Here is a 24,898-nt window from a genome sequence, read left to right on the forward strand (position 1 = left end):
TGAAGTACTGACATCAATTAGAATGCAATTACCCTAAAGGAACAGTTTCATTCAAGAGGAAAAGTTTTCACTCTGACCTCCTCAATTTTAGAAGTCTAGACAACTTATGGTAAAATTGAGTTATTAGTTTTTGGTTTTGTGACAAACAGGATCATGTGGGTTACAAAATTCTAGGACATATTGAAATAGTTGTAAAAGAAGTGCTATATTCCCAACAATTATTCTATAAGAGGAATAGGGTTAATCATACCTACCAGAACTATAATCTACTAATCAATTCACAGCTCAATGGGCACACAGACAGAGTCATCTGTGTAACTATTCGTACTCATTCCCAGGAGGAAGAGGAAAATAGGTGTATCTCCTGAAACAGGTGATGAGGCTGCCATGAAAAGGGTCCACCCTCTAGACACAGCTGAGTGGCTTTCATTCAAAAAACATTTGCTAGTGTCAGCTGGCTCTGATGTGCATTGCTTCCTCACTGGAACAGTTGGGAAGTCAAATGTGCATAGTCTCTGGACACAGCTGGGGGGATGAGTCTTTCATTAGGTAAACAACCAAGGGCAGGTGGGGCTAATGGATTCAACTGTTTGGTGACAGCCAGGGCATGATGTTTACTTTCCCAGACTGCATCTTTCAGACACTTTAAAACCTAGGAACCAAGCTAGACAAATGTACTCTGGACAAGGCTGATCCAAATAAACTACTGTGGTCCAATTTAGACTGTGAATGATTGGGCTTGCAGCAGGCCAACTGCAATGCAATGTCCAGCAGCCAAGTGATAATGACAATTAGGAACATGAAAATTACCATTAGGCTGCTGAAGAAAACAAAACAGAAGTGAAAAATCCCTTAAAATAAGCTGGACAAGAATACATAGGAAAAAAGCAAAGAAACCACAGCTCATCTTTGGCATCACAGCCAGCGCTATGTGACAATTTGTACTTGTACCCAGGAGTCACAACTTAAGAAACACTTGACAACTCCATAGACGATCTATGGGAAATAATTCAAGAGGACCCTAGGGTTTGGAATCCGAGAATTTTCAGAAGGTAACTCTTGGGGATAATTTAATAACAATCATTAAACAGACAAGTTCTCAGAGGAAGTCATAATTGTTTGACATTTAAAAGCCTAAGAGGAAAAGAATTGTACTGTAGCACAGGCAGTGGACCAAAAATTAATATAAAACCTGCCTTAACTGTCAATGTTCAGATTTTTCTTATGATAAGCAAATTTAAATATATTCTGTGTTAGAATATCCTTAAGATCTTTATAAAAATATGTTAGACCAAAGAATTCTCTGTTTAAACCTTGCATGTCTTCCCTTTCTACTTAGAATAGAACTTAAATTCTCTGGTCTCAAGATCTTTCATCAATGGTTCTTAATCCTGGCTGCAAATTAAAACACTTGAGAAGCATTTAAAGAATATACCAATTTCACAATCTGACTAGGTAATAAAGCCCTTGCATAATTCTCGCGTGACCTCACTCACCATTCAGTGTCTTTGCTCAACCTGTTTTATTAAACTAACCTGAATTCATATAAGCTCTAAGGTAGTTCCTATGTTCTATCTGCTGCTTCCTCTGTCTGGAATGTTTTTCCCCACAACTCTGCACGGTCCCTTCTCATCCTTCAGAATCGACCTCCAACATCACATCCTCAAGTGAGGTTTTTTCTGACACTCTCAGCACCCAGAAACTTTTTTGGTTTTTAAAGTCATACCATCATTACTACTGAGAAAATTACTTTGTTATTTTGTTACTTTATTATTTTCATCTCTATTCATTAGAATGTAAAATCTGTGAAGGCAAAAGCTTGCCTAGCTGATTCGTTTCTTTATCCTTAGCCCTCAATAAATAATAGTGCATTTACTTAAAATTTTTTTATTTCTACATTATAAATTGACAAATTATGCCTGTGTATATTTAGAGGGTTCAAGGTGATGCTATGATTTATAAATATGATGTGAAATAATTAAGTCAAGCTAGTGAACATCACAGATACTTATTATTTTGTGGTGAGAAAATTTTGACATTTTCTTAATGATTTTGAAACAAAAACTATTTATTGTATTAACCATATGCACTACATCCCAATGAAAAAAAGCTCTTTTCTCCATCTAATTGAGGCTTTGTATCCTTTACTAACCATCTCATCTCTCCATCTCCCCTTCCTCTAACTGCCTGGTAACCTCCATTCTGTCCTCTGCTTCTTTGAATTTGATGGTTTTAGGTTCCACATGTAAGTGAGGACATGAGGTATTTGTCTTTGTGTGTTATTTCACTTAGCATTGTATTTGTCAATTCCATCCATGTCACAAAAGACAAAATTTCTTTTCAAAAGCTGAACAGCAGCCTCTCATGGTTGCCATCATGTACATTTTCCTTATCCATTTATCTGTTAATGGACACTTGGTTGATTCCATAACTTGGCTATTGTGAACAGTGCTGCAGTGAAAATGGGAGTGCAGACATCTTTTTTGACAAGCTGATTTCCCGTATTTTGGGTAAATATCTAGAAGTGGGATTGCTGGATCATATAGCAATTCTATTTTTAAATTTTTGAGGAACCACCCTTTTGAGTTTTTCATAATGGCTGTACTAATTTACATTCTCCACAATTGTATATATGGGATCTCTTTCCTCTACACCCTCACCAACACTTATTTTTTGTCCTTGTGATTGTTTTTTTCAGCACTGGGGTTTGAACTCAGGGCCTCATGCTTGCTAGGTAGGCACTCTACCACTTGAGCCACTCCACCAGTCCTGTCCTTTAGATAATAACAATTATGACAAATGTAAAGTGCTATTTCATTATGGTTTTATTTTTAATTTCTTTAATAATTAGTCAAATTAAGCTTTTGTTTATTCATGTATCTGTTGGCCACTTGTATGTCTTTGGAGAAATGTCTATTGAGATAGCTTTATTTGTTTTTAATTATAATTGCTTGGTTACTCAGGGTTTTTTATGGTTCTCTATGAATTTTAAGATTGAGTTTCTATTTCTATGAAAAATAACATTGGAATTTTAATAGGAATTGTATTGAATCTGTAGGTCACTTTCTGTAGTGTGAACATTTTCACATCATTTTTTTCATAAACACAGTTCATTATGCTCATTTGTGCCATTTTTCATTTCTTTTATTAAAGTTTTATAGTCTTCTATGTAAAGGTCTATTGTCTCCTTGGTTAAATTTATTCCTAAGTATTTTTTGGTAGCTATTGTAAGTGGGATTGTTTTCTTGATTTCTTTTTCAGAATGTTCATCATTAGTACACAGAAATGTTATTGAGTTATACACGTTGATGTTGTGTCCCACAACTTTACTACATTTTTAAATTAGTCTTAATAGTTTTGGTGGCATCTTTAGGCATATATATGTACATATGTACATATATATGATTGTGTAATGAACAAATAGCAACATTTTACTTCTTCTTTTCCTATTTGAACATCTTTTTCTTTCTTTTGCCCAATTACCTAGCAAGGATTTCCAATACAATGCTGAATAGAAGTGATGACAGCAGGCATCCTTGTCTTATTCTAGATCTTAGCAGAAAGAGTTTCAATTTATCACCTTTGAGTATCATGTTAATTGTGGGATTATAACTGTGGCCCTTAATGTATTAAAAGTATATTCTTCTATATCTCATTTTTTGAGTGCTTTTTTTTTTTTTCATTTTTGGCGGTGCTGGAGTTTGAACTCAAGGCCTCATACTTACTAGCAGGCACTCTACCACTTGAACCACTCTGCTAGCCCTGTTGAGTGTTTTTACCATTAGTGGATGTGCAGTTTTGTCAAGTGCTTTTCTTTTATGCGATGATCATATGGTTTTTGTCCTTCACTTTGTTAATGTGATGTTATCACTTTTTTGATTTGTGAATGTTGATGCATCTTTGCATTCTAGGGATAAATCCCACTTGATCATGGTGAATGGTCCTGTTAATGTGTTGTTGAATTTGATTTGCTAGTATTTTGTTGAGAATTTTCACACCAAGAATATTGGTCCATGTTTTTCTTTTCTTGTGATGTCTGTCTTTAGTACCAGGTAATTCTGACCTCAATTATTGCTAAATAAATAAATAAATAAATAAACAGATTGAATGATGGAATGATACATTTGAAGCACCAAACATGAGGGAAATAACAAAAGGCATAAAATATATTTCTTTGACATAAGGAAATATCAATATCATCTATGAATTATTTTTAAAGTAAATAATAATAAAATAACACCAATAGCAGCAACAATAATCATATTTGCTGGTATTTATTTGGTATTTACCTTGAGCTACCCATTCTTATAAGCACCTTACATATATTAACTTTTTAAAATTGCTGTGCTGGGGATACAGTGTGGCATTTACAAAAGTTCTTGTAATATATCCCCTCCATAGCATGACAATAAATAAAAAAATTAAAAAACAAAAAACCCCCCAAATGTCAAATATATCATACTTGAATTCAACCCCTCCATCATTCTCCTCATATATTAACTCTTGGTACAACAATCCCATGTGGTAAATACTGTCATCATCCCATTTGATAGATGAAATACCCAGATATAGAGGTTAGGGGACTGGTTAACATCAGAGCCTGAACTGGCCTCCTATCTGCTGTTCTGGAGGAGTCTGTGCTCCTTATTCATATACTATCTTCCCAAACCATTTGAAACATTTTCTAGCTTTCTGTTTCTTCTCTAATTTCATTGCCTTTTCCTTACTCAGACAGTAAAGCTCCTCATACACGCATTACAACTTCCCCACTCTGTGGCCCTCACCACATTAGTAACCTTCTGTTTTCTCATCTGTAAGGTAAGGAGAATCCAATTTAGCAGAATTGTTGTGACTGAGTAGATAAGCTAATGACTGTAAAGTCCTCTGCACAGTGACTATATAATTTACTGAGTGTTTATTTCCTCTCTACTCCAGGACCTTTTACTGAGCATCAAGGTTACTGCAATAGACTCCTATCTGATCATACTAGACTGAGTTAGACAGGACAAATGATTGCTATGGAATTTGCAGGACATGTGGTCAGGGGTCAACATGGTCTTGCACTTACCACTTGAGCCATGCCTACTTTGGGTCCATAGTAAAACTACACTTGCCCCAGCCCAACTCTCAGTGGGCCTAATCTAAAGAAGTGTATCTTAAAATTTCTTCTAATAACTCTGAAGTGAACCCACAGTTGAAAAATGTTCTAGAGAGAGAAACACATGCAAGCCAAAAACTGATCAAATAGCATACAAAAATTTAAATTGCAATATAACAGGATAAATACCAGAATAGAATTATACAAAATAAATTAGGGAAGCACATAATAAAAGCTCACTTGCTGAATGTCTTCTACATATTTTATAATGTTCATTTGTATCTCTTCAATATTTAACAAAAGCGAATATATATCAATGTGAGGAGGCAGAGAAACAGTTTTAACGGGAGACCAGAGTTTAAGCTTGTGTGGGGCTCACAGAGGGTTCCTCTGGTATATGACTTTGGCTCTTCTCATGTTTAAAGTTACTTAGGTCAGCAAGGACTATAAGGCAGGCTCAACTTGGCTCTCATTCCTACAGGACAGTAGTCTCTGGTTTCACAGGAAACCTGAAGTGTTTCATGAGCCACCAGGGCCCCTGATGTCTAGTTTCTGCTAATTAGCACAATGGAGACAGAGATATCTTTGAGTGTCACTTTGATAATGTCATCCTCCTCATCAAAACCTGTGGTAGTATTTACCCAATATGGGAAGATTTCAAAACTCCCCTTTCCTCCCTCTTCTTACCCAACCACACTAACCACTTTTTCCCCATACATCACATCCATCCATTATTGCTCTGCTGCTTGCTCATCCTGTTCAGTCTGGCAGGCAGCAATCCCCTCATTCATTCAATAAATACACCCAGGGCCAACAGAGTGCCCAGTTCTCTTGGACCAGACCTGGTTTCTGCCATGAGGTTGAAAGTGTATCCTTTTCTGTTTTTGCAGTGCTGCAGAAGATCCAACCCTGGGCCTTGCACAAGCTAGGCAAGCACTGTACCACTAAGACACATCTTACTTGTTCCAGCATAATTTCTACTTTTTCTATGAAGAAGTGGTAAAAGGTGAGGCCTGAAGATGGTGATGCTTCCCCCCAAAATAATATGCTGTGTCTTATATCAATTTAGCCTGCAAGAGTAGAGGTCTTATTTGTACTCTCTGCAAGGCCCGATATTATTGCATTGTGGGGGGTGGGGGGTGGAGTGGGGGGAAGATCTGTACCAGCCTCTGAAAAAAAGATAATGAACTGATACTAAATTAGAACCGATAAAAACTTCAGAAAACTGATTTCAAATGATTAAATTACTATGTAGAGACACATGAGTTGCTGGTTGTATATCAGAGCAGAGAGGACAAGCAAGGAGAAAGAAGCACTCAGCTTGGAAGTAGCAGAGTAATGGACCAACTGCCTGATTGCTAATGCAGTGCACTGCAGAATTCACAGCTGCATTTTCCTTTAAGCTCTAAGGGGTGTGACTAATTAAGGACAAGACTTTTAGCCCTTATTTCCATTTTAGGAAACTTCTGTATGCAAGTATGCAACATGACATCATTACAGAGTATAATCTTTCTTTCCAGAGTAAGGTGCTCACAGAAAGGTAAGATGCTTCTGACCTTTGCTCAGATTTCCAAACTCCCAAAGACTGCTCAGGCTGTCATGGTAAACTTGGAAGACAAACTAATTCTCAGCAGAGGGCATTGTGAGCCTGTGGATTTGATCACTTCTGAGAATCATGTGGGAGAAAAATCAGATTGCAATGTTTTCCTGCTCCCCTCCTCCTTCCCCAATGTTATATCATTTTGGATCATTTGAATTGTATATGGCTTTCTATTTAAGTCAGTCATTTTGGCAGCAAAACTAGAACATTTCCTGTTTTCCCTCTCACTGTAATCAGGATTTGGCTGTCCAAATTAGGACTGCCCTAATTACTCCTCAGCAGGTGCCAATCCGGGGTGGGCAATAAATGGGAAGAGAGGAAGTAAGGACACTGTATCTTCAGATTCATACAACAAGAAAACATGCTTTCCCTAAAACTGAAAAACCTGATTAAATAACAGGCAACATGCACCATGGGTTACACATTGTGTGTGTGTGTGTGTGAGTGTGTGTGTGCGCGCATGAATGTGCACTGCTGTATAACAAGCATAAAGATGATTTTCTAGTATTACCCATTGATGTATCACAGAATTGCTTTTCCCAACCTGGAGATAAATTCAAACTAGGCCTATAATTCAGCATCCATGGTAGATGAATCACAGATATTCCCATGGATGGGGAATATCTGAGAGTGATTACCAACCAAGAAGTAGACACATTTCCAGAGATTTGCCTAGGGGGTATCAAAGTCGCTCAGTCTCTTGAGGGAAGAAATCAAGACAGTTTTGATGACCACAACTGAGAACCAAACGCAATGGTTCTGTTCCAAAGGAAGTAGTACACAGGTTCCCTGTGAAATATAAATGCAGAGAAGTAACTCCATTCCTACAGGTAGGATAAACCAGTGAACAAAGCTATCCTCATTTCTTCCTAAAACCAATTGCTCCACTTGTGCATTAGATCCCATCCATACCTCCTGCCAAAACAGATCTTCAGTGATTCTTTTCTTCCTACCATTTTTTCTCCCTCCAAAATCTTCTTCAAATACAGATATGCATTTACTCCTCCTATCACACATCGAATAACAAAAAAGCCCTTCATGTGACCTCACTTCTTCAGCTATTATCCCCATTCTCTGCTCTCCCTTGCAGTAAAACTTGCTGAAAAAGTTTTGTCTATAATTAGAATTTCTCAACTTTCATTTTCTTTTTAAAATCCACACCAGCCTTGTTTCACTCCTAATATTCCATAGAAATGGCTCTTATGGGTGAATTCAAGTAGGATATATTTGATACAATGTAAGAGTCTTTGTAAATGCCACAATGTACTCCCACCCAGCACAACAATAAACAAAACAAAACAAAATGGCTCCTGTGATGGTCACAGAAAACCTCCACATTGCTAAATTTAGCACTTGGCCCATGCTCAGGTCTAGTGACAAACTAATGGTAGTATTTCACCAACCTGATCAGCTCTCCCTATCCCTTTACTTGGTTCCACGACATCACATCTTCTTGATTTTCTTTCTACTTCACTGGCTGTTGCTTCTCACTGTTCTTTGTTTTGCCTCATTTTTCAGATTTCTTAAAGTCCATGGTCCTCTTTTGTGCCCTATGTATATTCACTTCCATGGAGATTTCATCAAGTTCCATGGTTTTAAATACTATTTATATACTATGCATATGTTGATGGCCAACAAGTATCTACCTCCAGGCCAGAGTTCTTTCCTATTGATGCATATATCCAAATGCCTACTGCATATCTCCACGTGGATGTCTAATAAACACTCCAAATTTAAATCCTGCTCTATCTGCCCCCAAACCTTCAGTATATTCCATCTCAATAGCTGGCAACTTCAACTTTTCATTGCTCAAAAAAAAAAAATGACTCCTAAGAGTCATTTTTGACACCTTTCTTTCTCTCCTACACTATATTCAATCTGGCAGGGAATTCTGTTGGCTGTCATTTCAAAATACAGTCAGCATTCAGTCAGTGCTCATCATCTCTGCTGTTACCAATGGTGTGAGCTGTTTTCATTTCTCACCAGACTACCATGATAACTCTTAATTGGTCTTCCTGCTTCCATCCTTGTCATTCTACAGCCTATTTCAAATGTTTGTATTTTAAAGTATAACTAAGATCATGCTGTTTCTAGGCACAATTCTTGCAATGGCTCCCTATTTTACTTAGAGTAGCCCTTGACATCCCTGTTTCCTCCTGGCCATCCACAATATTCACTGCCTTGTTTACTTAACTCAACCAGGATGGCTGCCCTGCTGTTTTTGAAAAGTGTCATGTTGAATCTTTCCGTAGGTCCTTGGCTCTCTGCCAGGACACTCTTTTCCTAGATATCTTGTTGAACTCATGCAACTCTATCCAGCCTTTCCACAAACCTCAACTCTACAGGTCCTCCTTGAAATACCCTATTCAATAGCCATCATCAGCAACACCACCAACAACAGGTGTTGGCAAGGATGCGGGGGAAAAAGGAACCCTCTTACACTGTTGGTGGGAATGTAGACTAGTACAACCACTCTGGAAAAAAATTTGGAGGCTACTTAAAAAGCTGGACATCGATCTACCATTTGATCCAGCAATACCACTCTTGGGGATATACCCAAGATGTCCAGAGGCACCTGCACATCCATGTTTATTGCGGCACTATTCACAATAGCCAAGTTATGGAAACAGCCAAGATGCCCCAGCACTGACGAATGGATTAAGAAAATGTGGTATCTATACACAATGGAATTTTATGAAGCCATGAAGAAGAATGAAATGTTATCATTCGCTGGTAAATGGATGGAATTGGAGAACAACATTCTGAGTGAGGTTAGCCTGGCCCAAAAAACCAAAAATTGTATGTTCTCCCTCATATGTGGACATTAGATCAAGGGCAAACACAACAAGGGGATTGGACTATGAGCACATGATAAAAGCGAGAGCACACAAGGGAGGGATAAGGATAGGTAAGACACCTAAAAAACTAGCTAGCATTTGTTGCCCTTAACGCAGAGAAACTAAAGCAGATACCTTAAAGCAACTGAGGCCAATAGGAAAAGGGGAACAGGTACTAGAGAAAAGGTTAGATCAAAAAGAATTAACCTAGAAGGTAACACCCACGCACAGGAAATCAATGTGAGTCAATGCCCTGTATAGCTATCCTTATCTCAACCAGCAAAAACCCTTGTTCCTTCCTATTATTGCTTATACTCTCTCTACCACAAAATTAAAAATAAGGGCAAAATAGTTTCTGCTGGGTATTGAGGGTGGGGGAGAGGGAGGGGGCGGAGTGGGTGGTAAGGGAGGGGGTGTGGGTAGTGGGGAGAAATGAACCAATCCTTGTATGCACATATGAATAATAAAAGAAAAATGAAAAAAAAAAAAATACCCTATTCAAAACTGCAGACTCCTTTTCTCACATTCCTGAGTTATCTACCTTACTCCAGATCTTTTCCCCAGAGTACTATTATCTTCTAAAATTCTTTATAATATGCTTATATATTATTTATTTCTCCCATCCTCAACAGACTGTAAGTCCCACCAAGGAAGATATTTAATCTGTTTCATTCATGACTCCACAAACTCTTGCTTAAATACTCCAAAAACATTTACTGAATGAAAGAAATTCTAGAAATCAAGGAAATGAACTGTTTTAAGAATAGAGTATCAAGTATGTTAACAGTTACTGATATCAAAGAATATTCTGGCAGATATAATAAATTTAGGCAATTTACCTTGGGCTACTGAAATAATTGAAGGCACAGGATCATAGAACTACTTCTGATAATCTTGGGGTCTTCCTGCTAGATAAGGAAAAATGTCTGAGTGCACATTCCTGAGGTTCATAAAAGAAAGGAAGATAAAGAAATGGGGTGAATTTGGAATTATAGGCAAAATTCTGAACAGATTCTTAAAGACATTTTGTGAACAATTAGGAAGTGCTACTCACTAGAAACTAGGAAGATCTCACAAAGAACAAGTCATGTGACTTTGTTCCTTTCCTAACTGACTTAAATGGAAGAAATGGTAAGTTTTTCTCTTGGTTGTCTTGACTTTGCACCCAAGCATAGTTTGAAAGTAGCCTAAGATGAGAATGCTTAAGGAGTGGCTCAGCAGAGCATGGAGAAGTGGGTCCTAAAAGTAAACAAATGGGAGTATGACCACAGCAGGCTTGCACGTGATCATCCTGGGAAGACATGGGGAATAGGTGTCTACATTAAAAGGGTCAACCCTAGGAACACAGCAGCAAGAAAACTTATCGAGCAGATGATGGAAAATAAGGGGTGTTATGAGTAGTGGTAAAGGTAATCATCACCATTGCCATTGTCGTTATCAAAACAGCAGCTATTTTTTTTTTTTTGTAGAACATGCTATTTTGATAAAAAGTTCTAGAAGACTGACATTCAAGGAAAGACTACTAATGTTCCCTTTTGGGGGATAAGGGAGTTAAGGCAGAGAGACTGAGCAAGCTGTTCAAGGTCATATAACTAGTAGGTGGAAAGCTGGAATTCAAACCTAGACTGCAGGGCCTGCTCTTAAGCCAATGCCCAAGTTCCTAGTTAGAAAAAACATTTGAGCCCTGAAGCACTGTGAAATATATACATGTCCCTCTGAAAGGAAGTCTCAAGGGGTGTACCCTCACATTTCTCAACCTAGCCTTATTCTGTTGTACAGTTTTTTTTTTAAATGACATATATAAAGAAACTGAAAGATTACTTCTAAAATCAAGGAAGACATGGATTTGAAGGAATAGCAAAGATTTTTTGATGACAGAATAAAGATTTAAAAATATCTCAATAGACTGAAATGAGGAGTTAAAAATAACATTGCATTTAATGGGTAAATGTGACATCTTCAATTTATGTTTAAAAAGTCATCACAAACAGAAACAATGATGATGATTTCAACCAGTGTTTATTCTTCACATTTTCTTACCCTCTACAGCTAACCAGTAGCCAAGTCTCATAAATGTTACCTCTTTAATGTCCCTTGAGCTGTCTCTTCCCCTCCATTTTCCTTGCATGTCCCCTAACTCAGGCATTTAAACTCTGTCCCCTCTACCTCCTCACTCTTGCTTTTCTAATCTATCTTACACAAAACTCAGAAATCTGCAGTTGGTACTCTCTGCTCACATACCTCATGACTCCCCACTACCTAATTAAAAAAGGCTGAGCGCCTGGAGCCTGACATTCAAGACCCTGCAGTTTGACCCCAGACTTTCTTTAAAAAACCCAGACATTCACTCACTTGTTCTTCCCTTTCCAACTCTTCTCCACCTCCTTGACTGCACTGTGGTTCCTTTCTTCCTCTTCTTAAGCCTCTCTGCCTAAATCTTCCTCATTCCTTAAAGAGTCTGGTTCACATTCTTCCCAAGTCTTTCCTGTCTTCCTGGGGGAGCATGGCACCTTTCCCTGCTATTCTGTTTTCTGGCATAAAGTAATGCTGCAGATAAATATATTCTATTTCTCTGTCCCACATTCCCCTTTCTATCTTTCATCTAGAATATAAATTCCTTAAAGGTGTAATCTGTGACTAATTAATTTCTGATTAACTTCTCCACACACTCACATAGTTCAATAAATATCTGATAAATGTAATGACCTAGCATTTGCTCCTGCATGAGGCAAGTGATGGTGCTGCTGTGATACCCAGAGCACATTTGGAATGCTGGGCCAGGTTTGGGGGATTCCTTTGTAAGATGGATACTGTCAAGCTAATAGGCATTGGAAGCATGACTGGGATTGTTTGAAGACCCAAGCTACATCAGAAACTAGGAATGTTAGTCTATGGAAGAAAAAAAATACTCAATGGACTATGACAGCTATCTTCACAAAACTGAATTTTTTTCATATCCAAAACTGGAATGATTTAGGATCACTAGAAAAAAAAACATAGGCCAATATTACTTCAGAATAAGAAAAACCTTCCATATGGACCCATTCAGCAATGGCCAGCCTGCTTTGTGGAGTCAGTGGTGCTATGGTTTGAATATAGGTAATGTCTCCCACCTCAAAGGCTCATGACTTAAAATCTTGGTCCACAAGTGGCACTATCAGGAGATATTGCAGATCTTTAGGAGGTAGAGCCTGTTGGGTTGTCCTTAGAACACTGGGGATGTGGCATGAAAGGGAATTGTGGGGCCTTGGCCTCATTCTCTCTCTCTCTCTCTCTGTCTGTTAGTTGGTTAATGATGTAAATGGTTTGTTCACCACGTGCTTTTGCCTTAATGTGTCACCCTTACCAGAGGCTCAAAGCAATGAGGCCACCTGATCTTGGACTGGAACCTCCAGAACTATATGCAAAAATAAACTTTTTCTCTGTATAACTTAATTGTCTTCAGTATTTCATTATAGTAACACAAAGCTGATAAACACACAAGGGCTTCCAATTCATTCATGTATTGAAAGGATCAAAAACCATGAGGAATCCCAGCACTTAGTAGGCAGAGGCAGGAGTTTGAGGCACAAGTTTGAGGCCAGACTGGTTTCTAGTGAGACCTTGTCTCAAACAAACAAACAAACAAACAACCCCATAAGGTGCCAAGCTATAGGAATTTGAAAATTTTCTGTTTAAGTAGTTAGAACAATAATATTATAAAAATGACTATCAGTGGGATTTTGATTCTACATTTTCTTTATCTGATTATGGTCAGGTTGTATAACAATTCCACTATAATTATCATTCATCAACATTATTATCCGGTGTCCATAGTCAGACAGAAGAAAGAAGGCATGCTCAACTTTAAAAAAAAAGATTTTAATGAATGTTCAACATAAACATAAAAGTAAATTTAAAGTCTAATGTTATTAAATTAAATTATTTAAAATATTTTTATTATATAACATTTAAATTTTAATATTTAAAATATGTTGTTCAATTCTCATTTGGTAGGTGAGACATTGGCAAAACCACTTTGGAATTTGGTTTTGAAAACTGAAAATACAACACCTATAGCCTAGCAATTTCAGTCTCACACAACCATCCTACACTAGTGGCTTTTACAATTGCTAAATTGTATCTCCTAAAATATGTCCTAAAATAATTTTGAAAAAAACCTGTATTTTCCATCCTACATTTTAAAGTTGACATTTAATTGTTTTCAGTATGAGTTTAAATAGCTGCAAAAGACATGATTTTTGGCATGAGTATTGACACTCTAAAATCATTATTTAAAAATGTATCCAATGGCTAGGGTCAGAAATATCACATGTTCTCAATTACATGCATAATCTAAAAAAATCCAAGACTAGATACAGTGGCTTACACCTGTAATTCTAGCTACTCAGCAGCCAGAGATTGGAAAGATTTTGGTTCTAGGCCAGCCTGGGCAAAATGTAGCCAATAACCCACCTTAAAAAAATGTGGGCATGGTGGGGTGCACCTGTCATTCCAGCTACACAGAAAGCGTAAGTAGGAGGATGGAAGTCTAGACTAGCCTCAGAATTAGAGGGATTTGATACCTCCATTACATATTTGCAATATATATGAAAAAGCTCTTCTTTAACAGTTGGATACTTTCCCTATTTCTCTTTTAAATACTTTACTATATAAATTTTATTTCCTTATTGAATTTTACTCTAATGGAATATACTTTTATGCTTTAAAGTATTTTACTGATTATTCTATTATAATTTTGTGCAGAAAATTTGTATCAATTCAAATATAAAAATATTAATCTGTTTTATGTTGCCACAAAAATAAATTGTAACTTTTCTGAGTTACCATTATAATTATTTAGTACATAACTGATTTTAACAAATATATATGATTTTAAGCTAAAATATTTTTTGATGAATAACCATTGAACACAAAAGCAAAATAATATTAGAAGTGCATCTCAGTGAGAGGGTTGGATTTCTTTTCTTTAATTGACCTATGTGGCTAGGGATAAATACTACTTACTGCAGGAATGAGGGAGGTTAAACATTAATCTATATTGTTTTACCCTAAAGGACTAACCTTTCCAAAACATTGCTTCTTGGCTGCCTTAGAATGACTCATTAGTATACACACTGAAACTTCCGAATCTTATTTTTTAAGACCCTTTATTGGTTGGCACCACTTTTCCTAGGCAACATTATCTTCTACTACCTTCTATCAGGCACTACGTTCCAGTCTAACTTCTTCCTCATGGCCTCCTCCAAATACCAGGCCACTATGTTAGTACCTCCCCTCCACCCTGCAATACCTTCCTTCCACCCCGTAAACATTAGCTATCTAGCACATACTCACCTTCTGCAAAATCATTACAGGATTCAATCACACTTTTCTCTCCTTCTCCTGTTTTTCTTTTTCCCTGATAATCTGTATCATATAGGTAGTACTGTACCCTTAATTATATCCTTAATTATAGGTCACATATAATATAGTATTTTATTATATATTTTATTCTTCTGTAATTATTTCATGTCTTGTCAACCAGATCATAATTTGTTCCTATTATTAGCCTTCTATGAGAAGTACTATGATCTTTTCCACAAGCCTAGAGAGATTTTTGAACCCAGAAAAAGGAAATCAGGGGGCTAACCAACAGTTTTCAAGTTCATAACATTGATTTTTCATTCCCATTGATGCTGAAAACAGGTGGATTGACTTTTTGTGATAGTACAAAGGCTGTAGATCAAATATCAGGAGGAATATATTTGTACAGATGAAAAACAAATACCTTATAGATCAAATTAAGTATTTCAAATGGCTCAGTTTTCAAGATCTTCTCACCCACCAGATAGACTAATCAAGATCTAGAGTTTCCTTGAGGAAGACAACTCTTAGAAATCCAGGTTTCCAGAAAAATCAAGTCTGACACAGCAAAGCCACTAAATGACAATCTCAAGTCTCGTCCCTTTCATTCCCTCGGTCAGTATGACTATGCAAGGACCTAGGAGACTATTTCTGTGACCCATGTTCTCTTCAGGTGCATTGACAAATTCAGGAGTGCTTATTTTCTATAATGTTGGAATTTAGGCAGTGAATCAAAAATACTACCAGGTTTTGCTGTGAGTCTGCTAGCCCTTAAAAGAGCTCTACCTGTAAGCTGCAGAGCAGGTGTCCTTGTATTCCTGGAGTTTCACACACACCATGTTGAGGAACTGATCCGAATATGCACTCAAGTCATGCATCAGGTTCATGAGGTCTTGCACTGTTTTTTCCACAATGATTGTACTCTGGAAATGAACAAAAAAAGAGAGGATACAGAAACTCATGAGAGTTTTTTACTCAAGAAATGTGTGGGATGAGGAAGGACAACTGAAAACATGTAATAAATGAAGACACTTAAGTTTTCCTGAAGAATTTAAAAATACGGACTAAAAACACCAACAAAATAAATTATCTTATACAGTGCTGTACTTCTTAAGACCTAAGCTATTTTCCCTGGAATAACATAGCATAAGGATTTTCAAATTGATCTCATGGAATTCTTGGTATCCACAAGATAGATCTGTGGTTCATTAATTAGTTAATTAACTTATTTATTTATTATGATGCTGGGGATGGAACCCAGGGCCCTGCACATTCTAGACAAGTACTCTGTCCATGAGCTACATCCCCAGCCCCTTCCCCCCTTTTTTTCCCCTGAGATAGGGTCTTTCTATGGAGCCCTGACTGGCCTTGAACTCACTATGAACCCCAGGCTGGCTTTGAACTCATGATCCTCCTGCCACATCCTTCCAAGTGTTGGGATTACAGGTATGCATCACCATGCTCTATAGCTTTTCAGAAGGAAAGAGCATATTCATGAGGAGCCTCACTTATCACATTCAGGGCTCTATTTTGAGAATAGGGACCTATGATAGGCAGTGCAAAAAAAGACAGTCTTCTATGATTTATCTTAAAATTTCAAAACTATCAATCTATTAAGAACAACAGCTAGCATTTGTATTGTATCTTACAACTTGCAGAATGTCTGCACATACACAGCATATGTTGTCTCATTTGAGACTCACATAATAATTATCACCAACATTTACAGGGTTCTTGAAAGTGCAAGGTACAATGCTAAGCACTGTGCTTGTTTTAGCTCATTTAATCCTCTTATGGCCCCTACCTATCAGGTGGATCCTATAATCACCACAGTTAAAAGATGAGTAAAGAGGCTTAGAAAGACGAAGCAAACAAAGCAAAGGCTCCAGGCTTTGCTGTTTTCACTATGCCATTCTGCCTCAGAGCTAGGTCTGAGCCTCCTGCCCAGAGCCCAGTCACTTTCTCATTTGCTCATAGTAGTTCATACTTGTGTTGGTCAACTTTCCATGACTTAAAAAACTTAGATAACCAATTTATAAAGAGAAGATGTATTCTGGCTCACAGTTTAGAAGTTTCAGTTCATAATTGAATGGCTTTCTGTTTTGGGCCTGTGGTGAAGTAGCATATCATGGCAGAAGTGCATGGTGGAACAAAACTGCTTATCTCATGTCTGGGAACAAAGGAGAAAAGGACGGTGGCTGAGGTTCCACGGTCCTTTTCAAGCATATGCCTCTACTGGCCTGAAGACCTCCCATTAGGTCCCCCTCTTCCACCTTCCACAACCACCCAACAGTGCTACTCTGGGGAACACACAGGCATCTGGGGGATATTTCCAATCCAAACTATATTACTACTCAGCAGGGTTCAAATAGACTCGGACATATTTTAAAACTGAATTGAAGAACTATCTAGAGGGAAAAATAATAAGCCCATCTTAAAGCTAGAGGTAGTACTGTACAACAAATCAGTGTTATATCTGAAAAGAGACAACGTATTCAATAAACTCTAAATCTTTGATTTAGAAAAGACTGGGTTGTTTTAACCATTAGTTAATTCCTATTTCAAAAAGGAGTAGAATTTTATTGGAGTAAATATTAATTACATGCTTAGCAGTCTAGAATCCTTCAGTCAACAACTAGTACGCTGAATATTTATTTATATAAAATTACATAGGCTATAGTATAGTTGACCATAAAAGTAAACATTAAAAATATTTTTTTTCAGTCTGACAGTGACCTTGAAAGAATCAAGGATATTTTCTTATGCTTAAATACAGACTATGGCACACAGCATTTTGATTAATTTTTTTTTCTGAAAATAAAGTGAATGGATGAAAGTGCATAGCTTTTCTCAACACAAGGGAGGTTTAGCTTGAATTATGAGTGACATTTGAATGCTTATTCAAGATGATTGGGTTGTAGTGCTTTCTATCTTCTTTCCCTTCTCCTCCCTTTTCTACCTGCAGTAAAATAATTAGGAAAGAAGGAGGGAGCATTATATTCTGTGAGGCAAATCTCTTAGGAAACCAAATTATAGTCTCTACAGAATCCCCACAAGTTCAACTTCCTTTTCTGTATTGATTTTAAGATTAGAGCACTGCAGTTTTACCCTGATCTATAATTCCATTCCTCTGTTTTTGTGTGTGAGTGACAGGAACTGATTCTGCCTGGCTACATGTCCCCACATTAAGAAGAATCTAAAATCCTCATCCTGATTCAGAACACAGGAAATCTTACAATATGTGGACAGCAATTAATGAAGAAATAGTAGAGTTCAGCCATCCTAATAAAGCCTGTTTGAAATCTAAAACATTGCAGAGAGTCTCTGATTATTAGGAGAAAGAGCCTGGTTCCACTCCCGATTACACAATTGATAATCATCTTTGGGGCCTTTGGGTAGCGCCTTCCTTCCTTATGACTCAATTTAGTCCACTAATAACCAAGGATAATTTAATCGCTCCTTTATTGGCCCTCATGACTCATGTATTCAATTTGTGGACTGGTACTGTGCAACTGTTCTCCAACCGCTGCAGTGTGTCTGGTCTTCCAGACTAGACTATCAACTTCTCACGAGGGATCAGCAATCTCCTTTCCTTTTCATTCATCTCCCACCCTACCCATACTCCACTTGTTTGTAATTTCTCAGGATCTTCAGACAGTATGAATAATAAAAATAAACCATATTAAGGAGTGTGGGATATAGACATCTTTGCATTTTGACATCTCTTCAGGTGAAGCTGGTTTGCTCTGTATTTATCGCAGAACTTTCGGGTATCAAGAATGGTGCAGATGGCATTTGGAGGGGGAAGGGATGACTGCAGACATCTCTGCATGTGCTCCAGAGGTTTAGGTTTCTGGTTGAACAGGAAGTACCATCAGGGAATGATTAGAATGGCAATTTTAACGGTTGTGCTCAGCACAGCACCTATGTGATGCTGTATGATTACGTACAATTTTCCAGCTATTTGGTTGGTTTACCTTGTCACAGTAGCACTCGGGATAATCAATCACTACATTCTCTTCAAGGAAAATGACACTGCAGTTTGCAAAATGATGGGAATTTTTACAGAAAAAAACCCTTCCCATTTTTCAAGGATTTGTAACAATTTCCAAATCAGTGGTTCTGACAGATAAATGTTGAAAACATGAAATTTCTAACAAGGTCATTCCTGTTTTTATTACTTTGATCTCTTTAGCATCACAAGTTTGTCAATGCTGAATATAAAGATGTCATACTTACATAGTATGTAAAATCCTGATTTTATTCATCATAATTTCTACTAAGCACATTAAAAATGATTGATATTTGTTTAAAAACAACTCAATTTACATGTCTTGAAATTTATTAGCAGGAAATAAACTCTGGGCATGACATAAAAAGTGAGGGCAAAAATATCCTAGGACAGCTAATTCAATAAATAAAAAACATTGCTATGAAAAGTAAACAATGAAAGCTTTTTTTACAAGGATACAATAGCAATCTAAAGTAAGAAGTAGGTATATATAAGTGCCAGCTCTTTGGTTCTGTACTTAAAAAAAATTTAATGAAGCACTGGGGGTGTAGCTCAGTAGTAGAGCACTTGGCTGTCATATACAAGGCCCAGGTTTGATCCTCTGTACTGCAAAAACAAACAAACAAAGAATGACACCAACAAAAACTAATAATGTAGATGACTGGACCTTTGAGACCTGGTCCATTGTTTGCAAAAATAGGGCTCCACAGTATGATACTAATATTAATATTATAGAAAACTGAATCCAAGCTCAAATAATTTGGAAAATTGTGAGTTAAAGAAAGCTAAAGTGGTTTCTTACTGGAAGGCTTTGAAAACCTTTAATATACTAATGACATTGTGAACCTTAAAAGGAAAAATACAGTATTCAGCTTTTCCCTATCGAAATAAAAATAAAACATTTATGACGGGGGAGTCTGAATGGAGAGATGACGGTGAGGGAATGTGATTGATGTATTTCATGTACATATATGAAATAGAACAATGAAACCTCTTGCAATTGCTTTAAGTGGGGAAGGGAGGGGCTTTCAGTGTGTGTGTGTGTGTGAGATGGTGGGGTGATTTAACCAGTGTACAATGTAAGCCTAGTCTGAATTGTCACAATGAATCCCCCCTGTAGTATGAATATATCCTAATAAAAATGGGAAAAAATAAAACATTTTCCATAGCTCATCTTTTTACATCTACTGAATCAGTGTTTCTAGAACATGGTTTGGGAATGACTCTCCCCAGTTCTTTGGTTATAATGTTGTTGACACTAAAGCCCAATGTCATGTTTGAAACACAAAAATAGCAGTGGCAGGAACAGAGGGAAATCCGTGGTTCTTCCTTCTCTCTCCATACCCTTTCCTACACAGCAAGCCTGGCAAGCTCTGGGCCTGCCTATCTCTCTGGCCTCTGTCCATGTGTAACACTTGTTCCAACCATACTAAGTTAATAGTCATTCCTTGCTCATGCCCTGCCTCTGTGTCTTTATGATTCCTGATCTCTGTGTCTGCAATGCTCTGCCTACCTCATGCCTCTCATCTTTGAAGAGTCAAAACTGGGGATAGCAGTTCTAATTTAAATGCCCATCTTCCCTGCTACTAGAATTCCCTGGCTAAATAATTGCAGCTTTAGTTCTTAATGGGGCATATTAACCACTAGTTTACTTGGCTGTCTCTTCCACTAAACTGTAAACCACCTTCATACCCCCAACACCTAGCTATTTGTCAAGCCACAGGTTCTCTATAAATGCTTGTTAAATGAGTTAATACGCAGCATATTTGGAACACAATGGAAAGTCAGATGTCACATACAATTATAATGGTCAATAGTGGGTCAAAAACCTTACTTGGTAAGGAAGAATCAGATCACAGCTTCCTTGATCCTAAATTATATCTTAATTCCTAAGATTCTAAGGAGCAAACATTTATTATGACTAAAGGTTTTAGGTATTTCTGCAAAAAAGCTAATTTTGATACAATAGTCATTGTATTATTTTCTAGAATGGCAATCCATTACATATATAACTAAGTCCACTAATTTTAAAGTATAAGACATATAAATGAATTCACAATTTAAAAGCAAAAACAAAACCACTTTAATTTGGAGAATACAATCTCTGTATTTAGTTCTTGTGCAGGCATGACTCAGAGATGCTGCAAAAAACCTAGGATTTTGACAAACTCCTTTAGGAAGAATTAGGAAAAAAACATGGTCAGAGAAATCCCATTATTTCAGACACCCCCTCCCCACCACTAGCATGACACACAAACACATGCAGAAAATTGTGGAACAAAGGGGCTTCACAAATGTTTCATGATGACAATAATTGTTCTGTTTACTGGGGCATATTCAATTACAAGTCAAGAAAACTTGTTATGCCATACTGTTCTCCAGTTACCTTCAGCTCTAAGTAGTGGTTGGCGATAAATAATGATAACAACCACAAAAGCAATGATGGCAAGAGCCAAAAGAAAATCTGCTTTCTATTTTTCAGTCTATGTTTTGATTTAGAAGATGTTTATACTGTTCTGAATGAATGGGTCTGTTCCTTTCCTAAGTGAGATGGCAAAAGGCTATGCATCCAGGTGTTTCTGCCTGAAGCACTGCTACCTCTACCTCATCCAAATCATCCTCCATGCTGTAGGCAGAGCAATCTTGCAATCTTCTAAACCATTATAACTGTCACTGAAATGTGTTCTGATGGACATGAGCACTCAAGAACACAAATATTCTTAGCAGTTGGGAAAAAAGCAATTATTATTCTATCAATGGATGTGAGCAAATTAACTGTGATATATTCATACAATGGAATAGTGCAGAGCAATGAAAAAGCAAGCAAGCAAACAAATTACAACAACAAGCAATGCCAACAAAACCAAGCAAAAGTAAACTCTGGTGAGAGAAGCCAGATTAACGGCTTCCCATATTGGGGGTGGGTCCTGATGAGGAAAGAGAGAACCTTCTAGCAGTGGAAATATCCTCCGAGTGGCTGTTGCATGAGTAAAAATGTATGTTTAAATTTTTGCACTTAAGATTTGTGTACTTTACAATTTGAAAGTTAACATCAGAAGGAACAATTAAAGTTAGACATGATCATACCTCTCAACTGCTTAAAATTCCTTAGTGGGCTATGCTCCAAATTCTTCAGATAACCCATAGGCCCTTCATGTCATGGCTTCTGTTTACCTCTCCAGCCTTGTCTCCTACCATTGCCTCTTACCTCTCTAGGATTCAGTTATGTGGGACTCTTCAATTCTTTGCTATCATTGCAAGGCCTTGCTCTGCCTGCAGTGCTCTGTTCCTTATTCTCTTTTCCTGGATTACTTTTTCTCATTTTCTAAATTTCAGATAGAATGTGCTTTCCTCAAGAAGATTCTTCCTAACCTCATGCCAGAATAGGTCTTCCTGTAAAAAAAAAAGCCACCTAAAACATCTTTTATTTCATTGTTATAACATTTTGGATAATTTTAATTGCTTCCCACTGGTCTGTAAGTTCCTGAAAACATTTACATAGGACCTGGCACATAAGAGGCAAAGATCAATTCACCACCTATCAGAGGAAGAAAGAGAATGGACAAAAAAGCAGGTCATTGAAGCTATGCTATGGAGTTTGGTTCCTAAACAAAACCACCTTATATACAAGTTAAAAATCAGAAACAGCTCAAATGTCCATCAACAGAAGAATGGAAAATGAAAATTTGACATTCGTTCAATGAGATACTACAGAACAATGCAAAATAACACATTAGTGATCGTAAGAATTTATATGGATGAACATCACAGACATGATGTTGAATGGAAATAGTTAATAACAAAAGAGTATATACTGTTTGATTCAAGATCAGGCAAAAGTAGCATATGGCAAGAGAAGCCAGAATACTAATTATTTTTACCAGAGGAGGGGGAAGGTATTGACTGGGAAGGGTGTCTGCTTGGTGGCTACATGAGTACATGTTAAAACTCAGTTTTAAACTATTTATGTCCAACTACTGTACAAACAAATAGGCACCCCGCCAGGAACTTCTAAGAACACCATATGAATGTATTTACATATTCTATTATAGTGATTTTTACTTAAATTTATAAGAAGTAAAGATGTATTGTTGGTAATAGTACTACTGACCAGTAGATGAGAGCTGTTCTGGAAGGATCAAAAGGAATTTAACTAATTAGTTAAATACATAATTACTTATTAAATACAAATCTTCTCTGTGCCAAATATTAGCCTAACTGTAGGGGATACAAAGCCAGATAAGACAAGATTCCAATCCTCTAACAGTCTTAGATGAAGAGGCAAATAAGTTTCCAAATAAAGACAATAAAAATATCATCAGTGCTATGATACAGTAGAAGCACAGAAAAAGAGCTAATGGGACTGGAGTGGAAGGCTGGAGAATGGTAAGAAAGAGGAACTTACAACTGAATAAAGTCCTAAAATAAAGATAGTGGTTTGCAGGCTGAAAAAGGATGGAAGAAAAATACTTCAGGTCAATGGAACAGCATGAACATGAAATTGCATGGGATCCAGGGAATTTCAAGTGATTTTCTGTGATGGGGAGAAAGGGTGTGTGTGTGTGTGTGTGTGTGTGTGTGTGTGTGTGTGTGTGTGTGTGTGTGTGTGTGTGTGTGTGTGTGTGTGTGTGTGTGTGTGTGTGTGTGATCAGGAGGGTAGGCTGAGAGAGGCAGTCAGAAGCCAAATCATTTTTGAGTGTATACATAAGCACACACACACACATACACACACTTTGAATACCTCCCTTTTCCAAGAAGAAATTATAACAAATTCAATTTGATGTCACTAATCACTAGATGGCCCACTCCAAGAATAGGAAGATAATTTCAGAAAGCTCCACTGTTCAGAAAAGATGAATATACTTATTTCATAGAGATGGAAAAACATTTGAAGCTCTTTCATCAGGCTAAAAAAGAGTTAGGAAGAATTTATAAGTAGGCTAAAACAAAGAAAATATGAAATCAAAGTATGGACAATCAGAAAAAATGTCCCTTTAAAATTCACATAAGTGATTATAAAGTGTATCTATCCATTAAAAACTTAGAAAGTATATATGATATAAATTATCAATAGTATATTTTTAAACATTTTGGGTAGAGATCATTTATGGTTGAATAAAAATCTTTGCCTAACCTTTGCCTAACATTATCTTATAAGTACAGATAGGGTCTGCCACTTGAACCACACCTCCAGCTCTTTTTGTTTTAGGTTTTTTCCCAGATAGAAGCCCAAGCTTTTCCCCCAGGCTGGCCTACAATCTTGATCCTCCCCATTTCTGCCTCCTGAGTAGCTGGGATTATAGGCAGGAGCCACCATGCCAGACCTACAGCTGGCTCTTTATGAGATTTATTTGGGGTTTGTGATTTCATATTCAAAACAAAACAAAATATCAGGAAAAGGGAAAGGCATCTATACCTGTTGTGCTTAATTAGTTTGTGAGATCTGAGGGGGCAACTTTCCTTCCCTAGCTAATACTAGGTATAATGAAATATTTGTTGACTTAAATACTTCAAATCAATGGAACTCCATGACAAGTTACCAATTCCCTCTCAATATGTAAAGGAACATAGAGACTGTAAAGAAATTAATGAATAGGTGAGCATTAGCACTTTCACATACACACACACACACACACACACACACACACACACACACCCTTCAAAACAACTTTAAGGTTGCTATTCAACAAAATACAAAGGGTTATATGGTAGGAAAGATATGTGTATAATAACAACCACATTAGCAGCTACAGTACTTCTTTCATACCTAGACACATTTTTGGTTAAAAAAAAGTGTTGGTTTATTTTCTGGAATTGATGCTAACTTACTTGCAGTAATATCAATTTGAAAAGGAAACAAGTGATATTCCTAGAGAGATGGAAATATGTACAAAAGCACAATGCAGGGAACAGGAGTAAAAATATGGGGGAACTTGGACTGGGATCTAGAAGATGAGTGAGATTTGGTTATTTATAGAGGTAGAGGCAAAGTATTTTGGGTAAGA

The 24,898-nt window shown here is 37.1% G+C and overlaps 1 protein-coding gene across 2 annotated transcripts in view; it reads right to left on the reverse strand.

The window, feature by feature from the left end:
• Positions 1-24,898, reverse strand: part of Exoc4 (exocyst complex component 4) — an 826,621-nt gene that overhangs the window by 168,795 nt on the left and 632,928 nt on the right. For both annotated transcript variants that reach the window (XM_074062803.1, XM_074062797.1), the window contains one exon: positions 15,668-15,804. In XM_074062803.1, coding sequence (XP_073918904.1) covers positions 15,668-15,804 — 137 coding nt within the window. The remainder of the gene's footprint in view (positions 1-15,667; positions 15,805-24,898) is intronic.

This window comes from Castor canadensis, chromosome 2 (genome assembly GCF_047511655.1).
Source record: "Castor canadensis chromosome 2, mCasCan1.hap1v2, whole genome shotgun sequence".
NCBI classification, from domain to species: Eukaryota; Metazoa; Chordata; class Mammalia; order Rodentia; family Castoridae; genus Castor; species Castor canadensis.